Genomic DNA, 22178 nt, shown 5'->3' on the forward strand with positions numbered 1-22178 from the left:
GGAGGTTACACTGGGGATGAATTTGACCCATGGGGCCTACTTCTGGTCTCTGTTCCACTGAAAGCAGATGAGTTACAGTGGATTTACACCGGTACACTGAAGGTCTCAATTCTGCACCATTCAAGTCAACTGGAGTTTTGAAACTGATTTCAGAGGGAGCTGGATCAGGTCCTGAGAGCAGAATCTGGCACAGAGAGAGGCCAAACAATTTACACTGATTCCATACTAACTTATGACTCCCTTTAGGGTGTAAATCTGCACAGAACTTGGCCCCAAGCATCCCTGGCTTGCACGGCTGTGCTCATTCCACTCGAGCGCCCGGCCTGTTTGACAGGTAAGGAAAGGGAAGTGATTTCCTACATATGCATGATGCCGAATGGCAGTGAAGGTTACTTTTTGGACAGCATTTATTCCTCAACTCTAGACAGATACTTTAAACGATCAGAGCTCAGGACAAGGCTTTCCCGTCTCTGCTGGCAGCATTACAGGCTCTTAACGAGTCCTTTCTAGTTCCCCACAACAGTAAAACTGACAATGATTTTCTCCCAATCCTCTACCCTTCACTAAGGTTGAAAGACTGTGAAGAATATGAAGGCAGCCTGGGAAGGTAAGAGATACAAATGGAACTTGCAGTAAAATCAGAGTCAAATCTGTAAAACAATGATCAGGAGCGAATAAGGGAAAGTGGTACTCAAACACAAAACAGCCAGTATTTTACAGTGCAGAATGGGTTATGATGGCCATTATCTGGTCAGATTCTGATCTCACCTAAACTAGTGACAATCTGAGTTACTCCACTGGCCTCAGACAAGTTACTCTGGATTGACACCAATGAACTGACAGCAGAATCTGGCCCACGGTATATCGTTCTTCCATCCATAGACACCAAAGTGTGTCCCTTCCTGACATCGGTTAACTCCCTTTTAAGGCAGAGCCCAGGGGAGCTATGGATTCTCAACCCCTTTTCACAGTAGGCCCGGGGTCCCAAGGAGGGCACCCAACAGCTGAAACACTAAAATTAGTGGACACTTCTTTGAAAATTTGGACTTAAGTGTCCTCCCTAAGGGTACAGAACAAGTCAGGGGTAGAGCTGGGCACAGAACCCTGCAGCCCTGGCTCCCAGTCCCATATTCTAAGCAGTAGATCATACTGCCCCACCTCGTAGCACCCGCTTCTGAGGTCCTCATTTTAGCAAAAGCCCGAACAAACCCAGCAACACCTGCAGAGGCAACAGGCCAGGAGCTACAAACCATGGCACCGGGGGGAATTGGATTTTGCTCACTGGCTTGGGCTTCCCAGATTCGTCACCGCAGCGAGTGGCGGCGTGAAATGCTGCAGCAATGCTTTCTGGAGCACTGCCAGGGAGCAGCACCCTACCTGAAATGGAAGGGGAGATTGTCCACATGGTAGACAGGGCAGTTTTGATTCCACAAGAGAAAGGCACGGAAGGGTGAATCCGACCCGGTTTCCCACCTACCGGGGGCATGGAGCTCTCAGGACCCACCAGAGCCAGTACAGCTCCACTGGGCAAGGGAGGGGGCCTGATTTAGGGATTCGGGGGGGGTTTATCCAAGCGCAGGCTCGGTAAATGGTGCAATGAGGCCGATGCCGACGAGGGACGTACTGAGCCTCCACTGGCCACCTGGAATGTTCATTCTTCAATGCATTTTCCCTAATAAATCTTGCTCCCCAGTCCCTTTCCATTTTCCTTCTGTAAATCATGACATCTCTCCTTTGCCCCAGATAGGAAGCCTGAGGCCGATACAGATACAATCCCCCTCTTCATGAGCAGCCCAGCTGAATGCGAGCCAGACGCCCATGAGGATTACAACATATTTTCTGCTAGGAACATGACTCAATGAAGCTGGCATGCAAACTTGGCCCATTCAAGAAGTTCCATTCTCAGCAGCCATGACTGAGACATGAGTCATAATTCAAGGGCCAGAATCTCATGTTCCGGATCCAAACAGGAGGGAAAGATTCTCGGGTTCAATTCCCGGCCCTGCCTGGCTCCTTACATGATCTCGGGCAAGTCATTTCCCACCCCCACTGAGTCTCTGTTTTACCAGCTGTAAAATGATAATGTTAATGACCAGAGTGTTATGAAGCTTGTGTTTGCAAAGCTCTCTCAGATGCCCAGATGGCCACTGCATCCAGGAATATTAAAAAACAACAACTATTTTTAAGCAATAAATCCATCCCTGCTGAGTTCAAAGGCCCAGAGATGAGTTTGTGCTTCCTGTCCTGAGTTGGAAGAGTGGAACCTAATACACTGCCTGGCATTTCCTAAAACAAAAGTTGACAGCTCTCTTACCTGAGCTGCTGCTGAGGGTGGCCAAGCACAACCATAAAGTAACCAGCAGGGGACAGCACACCTTCATCCTGCAATACAAACACACACAAAGAAGTTCCAGTTATTTCTGAACTCTTCCATTGAAGGGAAGTTTTGTCCGTGGCAGTTTTGTTCTGGCACCTTCCAGCACCTCTGAATTTGATTTTAAGGCTTTTGTAAAAGTTTACATAGAGACACCATGGGAGCATGAGGCACCTAAGCCCAAAAGTATAGTTAGACAGTGGAAGTCAGATCTCAAGTTCAACCATTTCAGCTCAAAAAGAAAAGGAGGACTTGTGGCACCTTAGAGACTAACCAATTTATTTGAGCATAAGCTTTCGTGAGCTACAGCTCACCTCATCGGATGCAGACACGGCTGTTACTCTGAAACATTTCAGCTCAGTGTAACATTCAGAGGTAGCGTCTACACACAGATACCATGGACATCTGCCAGCTGCATGCATACAGCATGGGAAGTAAGAGAAGTCTTGAGCCTTGGCTCCAAAACCACAGTGCTGGACCGCTGTGGACTGCCAGTAGGTGACCAATCCCTTGGTATGAACGGCTGGTGCAGGTTCAGGGCACAAGAATGTGAGCCAACCTATGCATCTGACATTTGGCATTCTGCTCTCACAAATCCTCTTGGTCATTGCAAAACAAAGTTCCCTGCAGCTCCAGGCCTTCCCAGCATGCTGAACAGAAGCTGCAGGTTATGAAAGCTGACATTTAGTAGATGCTCTAATTAGTGGGACTGAAGGCTTCGTTTGACATTCCCAGGTGCCAGGAGATCATGATGGCAGGCAGACAACTGAAGTGGCTAAGGCAAGGCTGATCAAAGAATCTGGATTTAGCTGTGCGTGTCAGTAGGGGCAATCTCTAGGAGCACGGAGCTCTAGGTAGCAAAAGTTCAGCCACCAGTGGGAGCTGTGTGCGCTTAACAACGCTGCAAACCGGACCATGGGTTTAAGGTTCCAACTTGAGGCACCTGCTCTTAATATGATTTGTCATGATGCTTCCCCTTGCCGGGCCAGCCTCTCCTAGCAGCAGAGGGAAATATGCAAGAATCCCGCGCTTCTCTGCAGTCCCAAGCAAAGGGCAGCAGGCAGCTGCCGGGCTGCAAATGCAAAGCCACCTAGCCATGATGGTACTGAACGGCTGGTCTGGCAAAAAGCCCTGCTCCATTGGCTAATAACGGAGATTAAAGCAATGCAACAGCACAGCCCTTCGCTGCCTGCTATACAGCGCTTAATGAACAACTGCAGGAGCCTACAGGGACTCTCATCTAAACAATGAGCCCTTATGCAGCCACTTTCGTGTGTGTTAAGGTCAGGGCTCTTGGAGGGATGACTCCCTGCCCACCCCTTCTCCCACCAAGCACCCTCATCTGCCCCAGGAACGCTCCCTCCTTTTTCCCCAGCAAGCTTCCCCAAAGCACCCTGCCTTCCCAGCCTGCTGCTTCTCCCCAAACCTCGCCTGATTTTGGATTAAGTGGAGGGAGGTTGGTGGGTGCCAGTCACACCAGGAAGCAGGCTAGCAAGGAACAGGCCGGATGATGGGGCAAGGAGTGTAAGGTTGTTTCCCCCCTGGGAGAGGGACCATCTTCTGGGTCTCAGGAAGTGGAGTTGGGAAGGTCGGATCGGGCTCACTTTGCTTACAGAAGGGATGAGGAGGGAGATGAGGAAGAACGGTTATCCATCTCCGGCCCCTCAGAAAAAACAGCAAAGATCCATAGATTGTAAGGCCAGAAAGGACCATTGTGATCATCTAGCTGACCTGTATAACACAAGCCAAAGAATTTCACCCAGTAATTTCTGCATCTAGCCCATATCTTGTGGTTGAGCTAGGGCATGTTTGACATTCAATCGGCAGTTAAAGACTCCAAGTGATGGAGACTTCACCACATCCCTAGGTACATTGTCACAAGAGTTAATTACCCTCACTGTTAAAAAACATGCACCTCATCTCGAGCCTGAAATTATCTAACTCCAACTTCCAGCCATTGGATTCTGTTCTGCCTTTGTCCGCTAGAGAGCCTTCTACTCTCAGAAGACTCCCCATGTAGCACTAAGATCAATCACCTCTTCAACTTCTCTTATTAAACAGACTGAGCTTCTTAAACCTTTCACTGTAAGGCAGGTTTGCGTTGAATGTGCTTGGCTCTAGAGCTACAGAGCACTAGGGTCCTACTGATGGTCCCTAGCCAGTCCTGGGGGGCATTGCAAGGACTCATGACAAATGAGGTCCTACTCTCATTTCTCGTTGGCTGTCTCTAAACATGCAGGGAGGCAATTCCTGCTGGCAGGTACCAGGATAGTCTCCAGAGTCTGAGCACTAGAGATCAGTAAAAACCTGACAATCCAGGCATTTGTGTTTGTTTTTCATGAGTTGTTTTCTTCCTCTGGGAGCCAATTACCAGGCCTCAATAAAAATGAAGTGACCTGGTCTTCTCGTGACATTTCTGTCATCCAAAATGAAATGCCATCTGATAGCCTAATCCTGCATTGCTGCCCCGTAAATACTTGCCTGAGTCATTCAGAACAGCTCCAGGGCTAAAAAATAAACACCAGCTCTGCTACCTGCCAGCCTCCCTCACGGACAATAAAACACCTCTTTATTTGTCTTCTTTTAGGCCGGTCAGACGGAGGAAAGAGAGAGGTTGCGACTGCTCAGTTGGGAACAGAGAGCTGACAGCACAGAGGACTGGAGCTGGGAATGGCAATACACTTAATCAGAACTGGGGGCAAAGTTCTCGCACCGTACGGCTGTTGTCAGATCTGACAATGACGTCACAGCACCTTGTGTGTTGTCTTGTGTCTGCAGAGTCCACTCTGTGAGCAGCAAAGTCTTCCCTGTTTTCTCTTCAAAATAAATCCACAAATGAGCCCTCTTCCCTACTTTTCATTGAAGCCACTCACTCCCCAGTTACGCAAACCAGGACAAAGTCAGCCTGGGTGTATGCAGGCGCAATCAGTGGCTTTAGGGGAGCTTCTCCTGCTTACCCCAGGGCTGAGTTTGGCCATCAGTTGGGCGGCTATACTCTCGCCCATGGTGACATGAATTCAGCCATAATCTCAATGGACTCTTTTTTGCATCCTTTAGCTGTGCAGATGAGGACTTGCTCCCCCCAAATATCCCATTAAAGCCAATGGGACTTTACTCCCAAGAGCAAGGTGGTCTCCTAAGGGCTGAACAAACTGGCCCTGATAATTTTTGTTTGTTTGTTTTTTTAGTATGAAATCCAGTGTTTCTGCAACTTCCTCCCAGTTGCATTATCCAGAGCAGTGCAGTTTGGTTCATTCCAGGCTCTCCACAGATCTTATCCTTGGAGACTGACAGACACAGAGCGTGTCGGATTACAGCAACTTCTCCATTTCTGAACTGGGACTCATCCGATCACAGCCTGGGCTGCTCTGCCATTTAACAAAGTGCAATGGGACGCACAGGGCGACAGAGAGGAGTTGTTCTTTGCAGGGCACACTCACAATGAAGAGCCGGACCCCTAGGAACAATGGCACAGGCCCGTAATGCCCAGTCTAAGCCGGCACTTACTCCCGGAGCTTGCCCCACTAAAGGTAACGGGAGTTCTGCAAATTCCGGAGGATGCTACTCCGCTCTCTGTACACGCCTTGTTACCTGGAGTTCTCATTCCCCACCCAGAATCGCTCTCTGCTTTCCAACGTATCCAACACCAGGGCAAAAAATACCATCCTATGTAACTGCAGCATTTTCTTTCCAAAGATCCTGCGCCCATTCTAAAGGAGAACAAGCCTGTATTTTCCACTACGCTGCCTCTGCCCTTTCTGTCCTTGAGCCCCTATAAAGACCTGACAGGTTTTTACTTTCCGCGGAGAAGCCACGTGACTGCACGCGGAACGAAAGCTCCCCTCAGACATCCCACTAAGTGCTCCGGCTGAGAGGGCCATTAAAGTTAATGGAACACTTCAGGGGGGAAAACAGACCCCAAATGGCAGAAGCAGGTTCGGCACGTTGCTTTCTCCCTGTAGTTCCCTCCAGGATCAATCCTGCAAGGCGCTGAGTAGCTCTGAGCACTCCCAGCTCCCACTGCCTTTGATGGGACGTTAATACTCTCCACCCCAGAGGAGGGCTGCAGATGTGGGAAAGCTAGCAAGACGGATTGAGCCGGTGTGCCTAGTGTGGCGAGTAACTGCTTCCATCCCTTTATTGGCTTTCATTTCTCCCCTTTACATTTGGTCCTTGGGGAAAGCAGCCCTGGAGGAAGACGATGGGCAGCACGGCACAGGCTGCTGGGATGCACATATCTCGCTATGGTACTTATCGGGCTCCCGTCACCGTGGGATCCCATATGTTCATCCTCATGGCACCCCTGGGAGGTGGAACAAATGAGGCACAGAAAGACAAGTCAAACCAGGAGGCGAGGGCAGAGCAGGGAACTAAGCCTGGGTCTCCCACGCCCAAGGTTACCCTGAGCTATCCTTCCCCACCAGTGCATCTCAAGCCAGGCCAGAAAGGAGCTGACCTCTTGGGGTGAGAGGCAAGTTCAGTCTCCGGCCTCCCTGCTGAGACTGACAAGAAGGACAGCTTGTGCTGTCCTGTACTGCCTGGATGTACCTAGAGGGCTCCAGGCGGGCACTGGGCTAGAGGATTCCGCTGAACGGGTGATAGATGCAGGCTAGGCGCTCTCCCGGCTCCACCCCTGCACTCCAGTTAGCAAGGCTCTGCTCCATTTGTTTGCCCGGAGGACAAAACTACCCTTTCTCCCTTGGGTTCTCAGGTGCCCCATAGCAACTGGCTCTCTGCAGAGGGACCAGACATCTGGAGGGGCACACAAAGGGGTGTATGCCATGTACTCGCCGGGGATCCCTGCAATTGGGCAGGCTGGAGGGGCAGCCTGGCCAGAGACCCATCACTTCATAGATGCCTTCCCCAATGGATGACTTCTAGTGGCCGGCACAGCTTCTGCACAGCACTGTCCGGGAGGAGGAAAGGGTCCCATTTTTCACTTTGTCAGAGGAGGTCTCTCTCACCCTTTACAGATAACACACCCACTCAGGGCTCTGCTCCTCTGGAGAACCAGGCCCACACCTTGCACAGGAAAAGGGTTGAAGATTGACAAGAAGCAGTGGGTTTAGATTACAGCAAGGGAGGTTCAGGTTGGACATTAGGAAAAACTTCCTAACTGTCAGGGTGGTTAAGCACTGGAATAATTTGCCTACGGAGGCTGTGGAAACTCCACCATTGGGGATTTTTAAGAGCAGGTTAGACAAACACCTGCCAGGAATGGTCAGATAATACTTAGTCCTGCCTGAGTGCAAGGGACTGGACTAGATGACCTCTCGAGGTCCCTTCCAGTCCTATGATTCTATGGCTGGTTGCTAAGTTAGGATTTTTTTATCCTGTCATTCAAAGGATACAGGAAAAAATATAATTAAAGCACAGAAACTAAGAGAACCAAAGAGGGGGGAAAGGGACAGTCAACAAAAGCAGCTACAAAGAAAAAGATAAATGCATTAATGGAAGCTGGGAAAAGGCCCTTCAGCCCTTAAGGACATATTCTTGCTTTTCAATATCTGCAGGAGTAAATCGAACAATGGAGGGAATAACTGTAGCATAAACCATCTGGGCTCCATTTCGCTGGGATTTACTGTAGTTTCTTTCTGACCAGATCACTCTTCTGGAGGCGATTTTGGCATTGAATGACACTGCCATTTGTTAGAGTTTCTCAGTGTTTCCGCACACATCTCCCAGGAAGCAAATCATCAGTGTGGAGAGTTTGCATGTTCCATGGAGAGCTCTTCAGAGCAGCCTAACGTCACACCGGACTGTGCTGAGAGCATGAGCAATAGCAGGTGCTGTGGGTTTTCAGACCCCAACATTCCCTCTCTGGGAAGCTGGATGTTCATTAAAGTCTCCCTTTGCAGGAAGCTTTTAAGAATGCAATAGGGGGAATAGCCACAACAATTTAATACTGAATACACCAGTCACTCCAGTACACACAGAGTACCCTAATCTCAGAGCCAGTCATGCCAGCCAACGAGGTAGGCTGAATTTTGCCCTTAGAAAAACACATGCATCTCGTCTGAAAATCAAATCCACCCCTGCTGTGACTATACTGCGGCCAGTGGAGTTACACCCAGCATGAATGAAGCCCAGAATCTGGCCCTGTGCCATCAGTGACATGGAAGAAGCAGCGAGACAGTGATCTAGAGACACGTTAAGACTAAAAGGCCCTGATGAAGGTCCAAATCAATTGCCTATCGCCACTGAAAGGATGGTACAGTACTCAGGAAACTAGTGTAGGATTTGGAAGACTTGGGTTCATTTCCCTGCTTCCTGCATGACCCCAGGTGAGTCACTTAACCTATGTGCCTCAGTTTCCCTCTGTACAATGGGGATAAATACACAGGACCAATGGGAGGATAAATACTAGAGGTGGCCAGGAATTTTTGTCTTGAAAATTCTTTCATTTTACGTTCTATTTTATTTTAAATGTCAAAATCAGAGTGAAACATTTTGGTTGTATTGAACATGGGGGAATTTCATTTCATGGGCAAGTTTGAAATTTTTGCTTTTGTTTCGGAATGCAAAAATATTTTGCTCATCCTATTTCCCATCAAATGGAAAATCCAGCTCCTGCCCAGATGTAAGAAATACATTACAGATTGTGAGGCACTCAAATTCTATGGAAATAGGGCCTTATAAGTACTTAAGAGAGGCAGAGAAGTTGACTCCCTTTTCCCCACCCAAGAAATTAAAGTTCTGATCCCACATACGCCAGCGAGAGTGAGGAGTAACTCCACCGATTCAATGGAGCTACACCGGTAGGAAACTGGCACAAGCCAGAGTAGATATAAACCCTCCTCTTAAGCCAATCTCTAACTATTGGGAGTTAGAAGAAAATCTGCCTTGGGGGCAGGTAATGCCATCACGGCCACCTTCTGCTTCTGATGAAAAACAGGGAAAAAAAAAAGATCAAAATCCATGGACATGGAGGATAGGTACATCAATAGCTATTAGCCAAGGTGGTCAGGGATGAACCCCACACTCTCAGTGTCCCTAAGCCTCTGACTGCCAGACACTGGAACTGGACGACAAGGGATGGATCACTCGATAATTGCCCTGTTCGGTTCGCTCCTTCGGAAGCATCTGGCACCAGACACTATTGGACAACAAGACTTGGGGACCAGGGATAGCTCAGTGGTTTGAGCATTGGCCTGCTAAACCCAGGGTTGTGAGCTCAATCCTTGAGGGAGCCATTTAGGGATCTGGGGCAAAAATTGGGGATTGGTCCTACTTTGAGCAGGGGGTTGGACTAGATGACCTTCTGAGGTCCCTTCCAACCCTGATATTCTATGGACCATTGATCCGACCCAGTATGGCTGTTCTTGTAAATTGAAATGAAACATTTTGAAATTATGAGAACAAAGCATTTTGATTGACCTGAACTGAAATTTTTTTCAGTTTGTCAGTTCATGAAAATGTAGCATAAAAATCAATAATTCATTTTTTCTTCCTAATTTGGGCTAGGAATTCTTTTTTAAAATCTCAGACATTCTGGTGGGACAGAAACCTGTCTCCTGCCTACCCCCTACGTTGACACTTCACAAATCTCTCTAATTCTCTGCCCGCCCATTGACCCAGCAAGTCACTCATCCAGACATCAGCGAAGAAAAGTTCCCAAGTGTCACAATGTCCCATTTCAAGAACCATGAAACGTCACTTTCCCCCCACCCTCTGCTGTGCAATCATCACCAAACCCCACGCACGTTGCTACATTTCCAGCTCCGCACCCAGGCCTACACAGACAGTTTTCAACAGCTAAGGCGTCTTCTCCACTGGAATTGGAGCCAATCGTTGGAGCTACACCAGTGTCAACCCCTAGTAAAAAGAACAGGAGGACTTAGGGCACCCTAGAGACTAACACATTTATTGGAGCATAAGCTTTCATGAGCTAGAGCTCACTTCATCGGATGCATCAGCTCACTTCATCGGATGCTGTAGCTCATGAAAGCTTACGCTCAAATAAATGTGTTAGTCTCTAGGGTGCCACAAGTCCTCCTTTTCTTTTTGCGGATACAGACTGACACGGCTGCTCCTCTGGAACCCCTAGCAAAGACACAGTTTACACTCATGTAGCTTGATTTCCACTAGTCCAGGGCACTCTGAGGAAAGCTGCACTGGTATAAACCACCTAGGGATTTGCAGAAGCAGAACTGCCTGACTGGCTAAAATCCCCTTGTAGACAAAACCCAAGTGTTTGAGACCGGAGCTGAGAAGCAAAGCTGACTTTTTTTTTTTTAAACCGTGCATCCATTTCTCCTTGGAGCGTGTCTATAATTTCCATACTTTATAGCAGACACAAGACAGCAATGGCTATTGTTAAAGCTGCGTCTGTTATAATCCTCTCTTTCACTCATTCCTCCTTTTAGGACTGAGCTTTTCCATACTTGGGGTCTGTTCCAACTCCCGCTGAAGATCCCCATTGGCTCAGATGGGTTTTGGATTGGGCCCGATGTCTCTGCGAGAAGGCAGATTTGATGTCATTTAGATATTGATTTTTCTTAAAATTCCTTTAGCCATTTGCAATTCAGTGAGAGTGAAAATAAATAAATAAATAAATAAATAATAAAAGACCCATTCACCTCTAGGCAGCCAATTCAAATCCAGCCTAGGTCAGGGGCTGAGGAGCACTGGTGAGGCAATTGGGACAGTGACATGCTCCTAATATTTTAGCAACGCGTCCTTGCAAAGCAGCGTCCCACTTAGCCTCTGTTGAAGCCCATGCCAGGGGGCAGGGCCAAGTGAATTGCTGAGGGGACCAAGTATGGGACAGTGTAATCTTTTCATTCCCTCCCCTCCCCCCAACCCCATTTAAACAAAACCACTTGCTCATAATCGTAACAAGGGAAAGAGGAGATGCCAGCGGGGAAACAAACTCATCGGAGGGTGGGATTTTTGCTGACCAGGTTTATACTTTATTCCTGAAAAAACACACTGAGTGCACTGAGCAGTGTTAATGGGAAGCGGTGAGTGAAGGAGAGACCTGATACATGGTGCAATCTAATGCACTAAGGAGGGCCAAATGGTTAGGACGCTGAACTGGGTTTGATTTTCTCCAGCACAGACTTCCTGTGGGACCTTGAGTAAGTCACTTAGCCTTGCGGTGCGCCAGTTCCCCACCTGCAGAATGGGGATAATAGCACTGTGCTACCTTATACAGGTGTTGGGAGGTCCAACACCATACAGACTGTGAGGGTCTCAGATACCATGGTGATGGTGGCCAGGTAAGTCTGCTGGATGGATGGCTTATGATGGCAAAACAAATCTGCTCTTGAGAAGTATTTTTAAGAGCCCTAAAGACAGATGATCGCTGGCGGGAGGGAGTCAGGGGTGAGCTCCCTAAATTGGCAGGGAGGATTTTAACAAGGCGGTTTCCAGATGACCCGAAGATATTCCCAGCACACCACTGAGCGTGGGGAACTTGTCCTGGCTGTGCCTGCGCTTACCTGACCAGAGGACATAACTCGGCACCCTTCACTTGCAGTATTAAACATACCTTGAAACAAAGGGACCCTAAAGTACCATGGAAAGCGTCTAGCTAGCAAGCAGCCTTCTACGAGAACCTGTGTCTCGTGATATGTTGCACTTACAAGAAGGGAGGGCTGGAACGGAACTCAAAGCAGCAGTGGAATGCTGTGATGATCATTCAATATTTATTATTCAGGGAGGACATAATTGATTTCAGAAGGTCAATGAATTTATCCCCCAAGCTGAAGGACAAACAAAAAGTAATGTATGCACTGCTGACATTTCCAGAGGCTGCGAGGCACAGGGACAAGGCAGACAATCCACTTCAGGCTAAAAACCCCCCACTCTGTGAGTTCCAAGTGTCTCAATCCTGGGGTTTTCGAGTCGCAGATGCCAGGAAGGGGGTGCTTTATTACTGTAAAATCTGCACTGCCCACAACCGAACCCCGCAGCCTCCTTCCTGCTCAGTCGCTGCATTCCTTTAGAAAGATCTATGCACACAAAATAAATAAACTCGAAATTTCCCCTTTCGCCCCTTGACACTGCTTATCAGCAAATACCTGTTTAGTGCACCCAGTGGATATGCAAAGGGCTCCTTTGAATTTCACTGCCGTATGTTGTTACGGCCCTGAGCTAAGCGGCGGGGATGAAAAACCATGGCCAGTTGCACAGCGTGAATCACTGGTGCTGAGCTATACCCATCCAAACACGAAGCGAGAGAGGAAGACGATGGCCCTGGAGCGACACGCTCACCCCCTCTGCCAACTTAGGACCCTCTGTAATGTGGAGAGTCCAGGAGGGATGGACGCACTATGTTTGCCAAGTGGCAGGAACGCTGCATTCAGGGAGCTAGGTATTCCCAGCCCCTCGGTGTGGATTCAATCTCCCATCCCGTACTCTTACTGATTACTATTTGCTTTGCAGTGATGCCTCGGCACCCCAGGCAGGGATCAAGGCACCTCTGTCCTGGGTGCTGCACACTCCCTACAAAAAGCCAGTCCCTGCCCCAAACAGCTGACAGTCCCATAGCCTGGCCCACTCAGCACTCCCAGCCCAGGTCTGCCTGGCCCTGTCGGCAGCATGTGGTTACTGAATTGCACAGGGCCTCAGGCTCCAGCTGACCCGGGAGGAGAGCTCCAGGCTGCTCCTCTGACATATTGCTCCAGGAAGGGGGAGAGGTTCTCACTGGGGACAGGGAAAGATAGATAGGGCTCAGCTGAGCTCCCACCCTCCCCAGAACAGGCCTGGGGGTCCCCACTTACCCTGAACCATGATCTCGAGGGGCTGCCCATTGGCGCAGTTCTCCCCACAGCCACACCTTGGCTACCAGTTGCAGCCACCTGGACTAGCTGCCCCCACCCTGGCCCCTTTCACTAAGGGCCGTGCTCGCCCCCGTCCGGCATGCTCTGCAGCTTCTCAGACACAGCGAAGAGGACTCCAGCAGCGAAGCTGCAGGGTCCCACTGCAGCTGGAGGGGTGGGTGAGGAGGCAGGCTGCACACCTCTCTGAAGACACCCGCCTGGAACAGCATGGGGAGCATAAGTCTGCTTTGCCAGCGCACCCCCAACGATGCAGGTCGGTGGGCAGGAAAGGGCTAGGTGGGCATTTTCTGGGAACCAGCCGGGGAGAACAGGGCCAGCAATGTGCAAGGGACCAGCTCAGACCACCACTGTCCCCTTCAGACACTGGGTAAAGTTCCCGGGCTCAGCACAGCCCATTATTCTGGAGGGAGGATGTTATTTGTCTGAAGGCATCGGCGTGTCAGACAGACCGCCAAGGTATTCCCCAGACCTCTGTTCCGCCCCACCTCCCGTCGCCTGCCTCTAGCTGAACTTTATCAAGCCAGGGTGGCTAAAGTCAAGCGTTTCGACAGCCAGGAGACACTCCTTGGGCAAGAGCGTGTGTTTATTCAGCTCGGATGAGCGTGCGCACACCAACCTCCGCGTCTTTGCCAGGCTGACCGAGTTATGCAACAGTGTAGAGATTTTCCTGCCTTATCTCAATCATTGGTAAATAAGGGCGGGACCATTTGGAGGAAAATAAATTGTTTATCTGTATTTAAAATTTGGTTGCAAAGCCCTAGACTTAGGGGTAAAGGATTTCTACGCAGCTCAGGGCTTTTTATCCGCAATCAGTGACACATCAAAGTGGGCTGAGGTGGGATTCTTTTGGTTTGGCTTTGCACTGTGCCTACCTTTTGCACTGTGGTACTAATACAGCAAGGGACTAGGAGTTAGGATTCTGCTCCCGGCTCTGCACATGATTTGCTTCGCCCTTGACTATGTCCCTTTGGAAAACTTTTCCTAAGTGACCCCTAATTTAGGGTACCTCCTGTTTAAACGTGAGACTTTCAGAGGTACAGAGCACTCACGGTAGTCAGCCCTTCTGAAAATCAGGACCTAGGGACTCAAACTGAGCAACAGGAGTCAGGTGCCTACGCACCTTTGAAGATCTGGGTCCCGAAAACTGAGATGCCCTAAATTAGTGGATTCTTACGAGAATTTGGGCCATAAGCTTTCCATGCTACAGTTTCCCCACCTACCTAAGGAGTACAATAATACCTTCCTACCTCACAGGGAAAGTGTGAATCTTAATCAATGTTTTTCAAGTGCTTAGAGATGTGAGGCTATTAAATACCATGCAGGTGCAAAATATTTGATTAATTCCCTTAGTTCTGCAGGCCGTGGTGGTGTCATGGATGAATGCACCGGTTACCCGCCACTGAAAACATGGGTTTAAATCCTGATTAAATAACAAAAATTATGTAGCGACTCTCCTTAGAACAAACTGTCTTCTGGCAGGTTAGCTGGGCACATGGGAAGCCCCAGCAGATGGGAGCAATAGAAATGCAATTTATTGCTGTGAAAAAATAGACGTCTTTCAGTAAAACCTTTGCCGGAATAAGGGCTTGTTCCTGTTCTCATAGAAGTCAGTAGCTAAACAACGACTGACTTCGGCATGAGCAAGACTGAGCGGCTAGGGTTTTATTAAAAAGCATGTTAAGCATATGCCCAAATGCATTTTGTAAATCTAACTACATTCCTCTTGGTTTCTTAAATGATTAAAAAAGCCAGATTAAATATCACCATGAGAATCTTAAATCAAGCAACAGAACATCTGGCCTCGTCCCAAGTCACAATGTAACACCTTAAACCACTAGTGTTAACCTAACAGATGGGAATGATTTCTACCCGTTCAAAAATCTGACTCCCCTACAGTGGAATTAACAGCAGTTAGGTCATTATTTATCTCTAGGACCACAGGTAAAACAATCAAGAAGAAAGAAAGAACTACAAGTGTAAACAAAAAGAAAAAGGCAAAACAAATGTAAAATCCCTCTGAGGAAAAATGTAGTGTGCTTCTTAATAACCCTGGTATAAATATATAGCTAGATAAGGTTCTGTGTATCATGCTGACCAATATTGTCTCACTGTTTCCTGGTACTCTCCCATCAGTCTATATCCATCTGTTGTTTCTTGTCTTAGACAGTAAACTGTTTGGGGCAAGAGTGTCTTTTTGTCCTGTGTTTGTACAGCACCTAACACAATGGGCCCCTAGGCACTACGGTAAAACAAATAAATAATAATAATAATAATTAGGGCTGTTGATTAGTTGCAGTTAATTCACGTGATTAACTCAAAAAATTAATCACGATTAATTGCACTGTTAATAGAATACCAATTGAAATTTATTAAATATGTTTGGATGTTTTTTCTATATTTGTAAATATGTTGATTTCTATTACAACACAGAATACAAAGTGCACAGTGCTCACTTCATATTATTATTTTTTATTACAAATATTTGCACAGTAAAAATGATAAACAAAAGAAATGGTATTTTTCAGTTCACCTCTTACAAATACTGTAGTGCAATCTCTTTGTGGTGAAAGTGCAATTTACAAATGTAGATTTTTTTTTTGTTACATAACTGCACTCAAAAACAAAACAAGGTAAAACTTTAGCGCCTACAAGTTCACTCAGTCCCACTTCTTGTTTAGCCGATCGCTAAGACAAACAAAGTTTGGTTACAATTTGCAGGAGATAATGCTGCCCGTTTCTTGTTTACAATGTCACCTGAAAGTGAGAATAGGCATTTGCATGGCACTTTTGTAGCTGGCGTTGCAAGGTATTTACGTGCCAGATATACTAAACATTCGTATGCCCCTTCATGCTTCGGCCACCATTCCAGAGGACATGCTTCCATGCTAATGATGTTCGTTAAAAAAATAGTGTGTTAATTAAATTTGTGACTGCACTCCTTGGGGGAGAATTGTATGCCCCCTGCTCTGTTTTACCCGCATTCTGCCAGTCTCGGATGATGACCCAGCACAGTTCGTTTTAAGAACACTTTCACAGCAGATTTGACAAAACGTAAAGAAGGTACCAATGTGAGATTTCTAAGGATAGATAGAGCACTCGACCCCAGGTTTAAGAATCTGAAGTGCCTTCCAAAATCTGAGAGGGATGAGGTGTGGAGCTTGCTTTCAGAAGTCTTTAAAAAGCAACACTCCAATGCGGAAATTACAGAACCCAAACCACCACCAAAAAAAAAATTTAAAAAAAATCAACCTTCTGCTGGTGGCATCTGACTCAGATAATGAAAATGAAGATGCGTTGGTCCGCTCTGCTTTGGATTGTTATTAAGCAGAAGCCGTCGTCAGCATGGACGCATGTCCTCTGGAATGGTGGCCGAAGCACGAAGGGGCATATGAATGTTTAGTATATCTGGCACGTAAATATCTTGCAACGCTGGCTACAACAGTGCCATGCAAATGCCTGTTCTCACTTTCAGGTGACATTGTAAAAAAGAAGCGGGCAGCATTAGCTCCTGCAAATTGTAACCAAACTTTGTTTGTCTGAGTGATTGGCTGAAGGAGGACTGTGTGGACTTGTAGGCTCTAAAGTTTTACATTGTTATATTTTTAATGCAGTTTTTTTTGTACATAATTCTACATTTGTACTTTCAACTTTCATGATAAAGAGATTGCACTACAGTACCTGTATTGGATAAATTGACAAATACTATTTCTTTCTTTTTTACTGTGAAAATATTTGTAATCAAAAATAAATAGAAAGTGAGCACTGTACACTTTGTATTCTGTGTTGTAATTGAAATCAATACATTTGAAAATGTAGAAAACATCCAAAAAATGTTTAATGAAATGGTATTCTATTATTGTTTGAGAGTGTGATTAACTGCCTGATTAATCACGATTAATTTTTTTAATCGCTTGACAGCCCTAATAATAATAATTAATAATAATGTGACATCCAGCTCTAAGCATGAAGGCCAGTGTCTTGCCATCACTCATGGACATGAGTAAATTATTAACAAGAATGGACCTGTTGAACTATTCACATGCAATAAAGTTATTCACGTACATAAGTGCAGGCAGAATCAAGGCCTATGACAAAAATTGTCTGCCTTGCTTTTTGATTTGTCTAATACAAGGAATCTAGAAAGCTGAAAAAACCACTGTGCATCTAAATTAAAGAGACGGTAACAGATAAAACATTTCCTTTTTAACAAACTGTCCTTGCAGTCCTGACAACACCTTCGATTACTAAAACAGAAGACTCTTTGAAAAGCCAATTTGCTTTTTCATTATTTTTGCTGTACTTCTGCCTTTCTCGGTCACACAACAAAAACTGACTATTCAATTTCGTCTCTCTCCAATTTCAAGTTTTGTCCCTCCTGTGAATGCTGCAATGTTATAGGCTTTTTTCAGAGAAATATTAAATTAGCCTTATGTTTTGGGGAAAAAATCCTAAATTCAGGCCCAAATTAAAAGGTTATTTGGTGTCAATCTAGCAGAAGCCTAATTGCAGGATGATATATTCATCTGATAGCAGCTTGTAGCCAAGTGGGGTGGGGTTACGGGCCACGCAGCTCCACACTTCAAAAAGAATTCACATGAGCTCTGCCTCCAAGTGATTTCCAGATTCCAAGGTGGCCTGGAGAACAGAGAAGTCAGTTTACGCATGGTAAACATGACAACTCTCGATGCTTTCCTTCTGCCACTGCATCTGATCTACCTTGCTGAGACAGCACTGCTGGAAGGAACAGCGGCTGTGAGCCACAGGGTGCTACCAAATCAGCTAAATAAGCAGGACTGTCCAAGGATGCAGTTCTCCGCTCTGCTTTCGGTGTCGGTGAAAACCACCAGCTGTGCTGGGAGAAAGACACCCCAAGGAGGTCTTGAACTCAGATCTTCAATGCTGCAAGTGTCTCAGCTCACTGTTAACATGGAGCCATTTGTCTTTTTAGGTGTATACATTTTTATTTTCTAAAACACTTCAATTCACCTTGACTGTAAGAGTCAATGAAAAAACAGCACAGCATGGCTGGAGCAGTTGGCTGGCATATTTTATACACATTCACACATAGGTTACTTTTCTAACTACCAGCCCTGAAAACTCAGCTCAGGCTCTACAAGACAATCTGGGTTCTTTCCTTCTCACACGTCATCAGCTGTAGTAAGCATTCTGCAATGTAGTAAGCATTCTGCCTGTGCCACCCCAGAATCCTGTTAAAAGGAGAGAGTGTTTGACAGCTGGCAGCGTCCTCTGCTTGTCAAGGACTGAAATAAAATTCATGGGGATGGTAAGAGATGAGTGGGAACAGAAGACTGTGCTGGGGCCTAACTATGGACTTCAGCAGGCATTGACGGCATGGCTCCTAGTAGGAAGCCCTCAGCACCTCGCAAGGTCAACCCTGAGGAGTGCAGCTCAGCAAATCTAAGTTCAGTGAGGTCTGCTCAGGGACCAGCTGGGCACCACAAAGAAGGCAGCAGAGTTAAAAACAGACCGTCAGGAAAACTAACTGCTTTAATTACATCTGGTCAGGTGCATGCTGGGATCTCAGAAATAAAAGAAGCAGTTGGTGCAATGACAAAATAAATGAAAATAAAGCCAATTAGTTAAAATAGTAAAGGACGTTTCAAACATTTTGCCAGTGCATCATCACTGGCTGAACCACGAAAGAGTGGCCAGCAGGAAGACCACAAAAGTGTGTGTGTGTGTGTTTTGTATTACAATAGCACCTACAGGCCTCAAAATCAGGGACCCATTCTTCTACACACTGTACAAATACATTGTGAGAGACAGTCCCTGGTGGTGTTTATTAATCAACCCATGTGGAAAACAGATAAAAATGAAACCCACATAGGTCACAGAACTGCAGGGCTTACAAGATGTGGCCCCCATGCTCTGCCTTTCTCCCTGCTCCAACAAAACAAGCCAGACTTCATCATTTTCTTGCTAAATACTGCGACAGAATGTTTTGCATTTGCAGGCAGCTGACCTCCACAAGCACACATGGTGAAAAGGGTCCGGCTGCTGCCAGCGACTAATCAGTTTCAGATTGTTCTCTGTATTGCCAAACAGGAGGGACCGCTGCACGCTAGGATATGTCCTTTTCATTCTATTTTCGTGTTGTGTCTTCAATATGACCCATCCTCACCCGCTTGTACAGCAGAAGAGTGCAGTTGTTGAAGGCTCTTCTGCTTGAAGTGGAGATGAAAGTTAGAGTTACACCCCGTGCCACTGGACGCGTGGCCAGGAATCAACATGTCCAATTTCCCTGCGCACACCCTCATCCAAAGGAGAGAATTAAAGCAAATCAGTTTGCATTTCAGATAATGCAGAGAATACGGGTGAAGCTGCTGAAGCAGCTGCGGTGTGCATTTTGTGGCCCTTTTAGCTACCATCATTTTAATACTGGGTGCGTCCTCTATCAAATATATCTTGCTCGGTTTAGTGCATCTTTCCTTTCCACCTAATTTCTACTATTCTAAGTGATCTTGGGGATCTGGAAAACTGATGTATTTACATTTATTGAAACAAAAATAGTAAAGTACATTACTTTACAAAGCTCATTATTTAGGTTCTCCATTTCATAACAACAGTGATTACTTACAATGCCTTTCCTTGAAGGATCTCAAAACACATTACAAACGTAAATGAATTAAGCCTTTTAACCTTTCTGCTCCCTCCTGCTCACTTACTAGAGTTGGTTGAAAATGTTCAGATAAAGGGACTTTTGGTGTGTGCGAATTTGCTCGTGTTTGTGATTTACTGTGCCCCTTTTTTCACCAGGTCGAATTAATTTCCCCGCTCTGTGGACGGGGAAACTGAGGCACGAGGTGGGGGGGGGGGTTAAGTGATTTGCCTAGGGCTATCTCTGTGGCAGAGCTAGAACACAAAGTAAAGGAGACTGTGCAGGATTATTATTTTTCTAAATAAAACACAGTTAAGATTTAATAACAACAAACACCCCCCCACACACACATTTCGTGTTTGCTGCAGAGGGCTGAAAGTTGGCGAAATCGCGCGTGCCACAGGCCTGCCGTCTCGCAGCGCAGCGCAGCGACCGCAAGCGTCCGGGCAGCCCCACTGCGCAGGGCAGCCGCGCTCAGGGACCGTTTACACGCCGGGAACCGGCAGACCCAGCACCGGGCGAGAAGGAACCCAGCCGGGGTGCCACGGGCGGGAGGGACCCTCCGCGGCAGCGGGGCCGGGGCTTCCCGACACCAGCCCCGGAGAGGATCCGGAGGGGAGACAAGCCCCCCACCCGCCGCGACGCCCCGCTGGGCAAAGGGGAGTCGATCCGGAGTCCCGGACCTGCTGCTGCTGCGCTTGCACATCTGGCGCGGCAGGACCCCCCACCTCTGGCCCGGCAGGACCCCCCACCTCTGGCCCTGCAGGGCCCCCCCCCCGACCCGATTCACTCACCTTCCCCGGGGCGCCAGGGACCGCGCAGCCGGCGGGTCCCGCACCCAGCGAACCCGGAGCGCCGCCGCCCCTTCTTCACTTGTCCTTACGGCGCCTTCCCCGCGCCCCGCCCACCGCGGGGCTGATTGGCCCGGCCTCCCCCAGTGACGTCTTATTATGCAAATGAAGGAGGATTTCCTTCCCGGCGGCAGGAGGGGCGGAAGCTTGGGGAGGGGAGGGGGGAGGAGCTTTCCTGGCAGCTGGGAGTCTGGATTGCCCCACGAGCGCTCCAGATGAGCCAGATGTGCCGGGAAAGGGGGGCAGGGGTGCGGGGAAATGGCTCCCTCCCAGACGGACCAGCCCGAGCAGGGAAATGCTGCCCTGCCAGATGTGCAAAGGGCAGAGTGGTAAGGGGGGGGGGGATCATTCCCTTCCAGACGTGCAGCGCCAGAGGGGCAAGTTCTGCCCTTCCAGGTGTGGCAGATGGGCAGCAGAAGAAGGGAGATTCTGTCCTTACGAATGGGCCAGCCTGGGGCGGGAGGGGGGGGGGTTCTTTCTTTCCCGGTGTTCAAAAGAAAAAAAAAAAAAAGAGCGAGACTTTTTCTCTTCGAGACGCTCCAGCTGTTCCGCAGCAGGGAGGGGATTCTGCCCTTCCCGGTGGTCTTGCATTCACACAGCTGGAGGATGGGAAGACTACTGTTGAGGCATCAGGGATGGCGGGGAGGTGGGGAAGCGGCTTCTGTGTTCTCCGCCCCTTCATCCCTAGCCCGCTGCCTGTCTCATACACACCCCTTCAACCATCTGGAGTGACAGAGCCGGAGAAGTCAGGCTGGAACTATGTGTAAGAGGGAGATTTTAAGTATCTTCTTGAAAACACCCTGCAAAAAAATCCATCCCCACAATTCTTTTAAGCTGCCTTAAAATGAATGCAAATAGGGAAGGCTTCACAGATCTGCCAGGCATCTCAAGCTGGTGCCCTTGGGCCGGGTGGGTTGAGGGGCAGACGTGCCTGCTGGACGCACAAGAGCACCTCAAAGGGACAAAGGACAGGCACGCTGCTAGGAGGCTTTAGAGCCATACTAGGGGGACGGAGTCTCTCGCGGCAGCAACAGAGGGGGAAGGGAACCCAGGATCATGGTGACTCTTCTCCCAGAGCTAATGCTTGGAGAACAGGTCAGGATTATAATAAAGACCCTGGCAAGTTAATTACTTGCTTTTGCCATTTCATGGATTCCAAGGCCAGGAGGGACCATTGTGATCATCTAGTCTGACCTCCTGTAGAACACCAGCCAGAGAACTTCCCTGACATAATTCCTCTAGAGTGCATTTTATCTTCTGCAGCAACAGCCCCAGCAGATGAACATGTGGGCATGAACATGTGGGCAGTGGAGGTCACTGCTTCATCCACCAGTGTGCCACCCATCCCATAAAAACAGAGCTGTCCCGAACCACTCCATCTCATCTTCAGCTTCACTCACAGCAGCCCATGGATTAATAAATGGCAAGTATGCAAATACCTGAGCAGTGTGAGCACACCTGGCCTTCACGGGCACGCTCAGAAGTCATGCACCCTTTTATTATAATTACTAGATTTTTGCAGACTCCCATTGCAAACTGTTGGGCCC

General features: G+C 47.9%; 1 protein-coding gene across 9 annotated transcripts in view; it reads right to left on the minus strand.

Moving 5' to 3' along the window:
• The window catches only part of IL1RAP (interleukin 1 receptor accessory protein), a 65356-nt gene extending 44671 nt beyond the window's left edge, over positions 1-20685 (minus strand). For all 9 annotated transcript variants that reach the window (XM_073359027.2, XM_073359029.2, XM_073359028.2 and 6 more), the window contains exons 1-2: positions 20575-20685; positions 2315-2382 (exon numbers count right to left, since the gene is read on the minus strand). In XM_073359027.2, the coding sequence (XP_073215128.2) occupies positions 2315-2381 (67 nt within the window). In that variant the 5' untranslated portion in view covers position 2382; positions 20575-20685. The remainder of the gene's footprint in view (positions 1-2314; positions 2383-20574) is intronic.
• Positions 20686-22178: the final 1493 nt, after the last annotated feature.

This window comes from Lepidochelys kempii, chromosome 9 (genome assembly GCF_965140285.1).
Source record: "Lepidochelys kempii isolate rLepKem1 chromosome 9, rLepKem1.hap1, whole genome shotgun sequence".
Taxonomy (NCBI): domain Eukaryota; kingdom Metazoa; phylum Chordata; order Testudines; family Cheloniidae; genus Lepidochelys; species Lepidochelys kempii.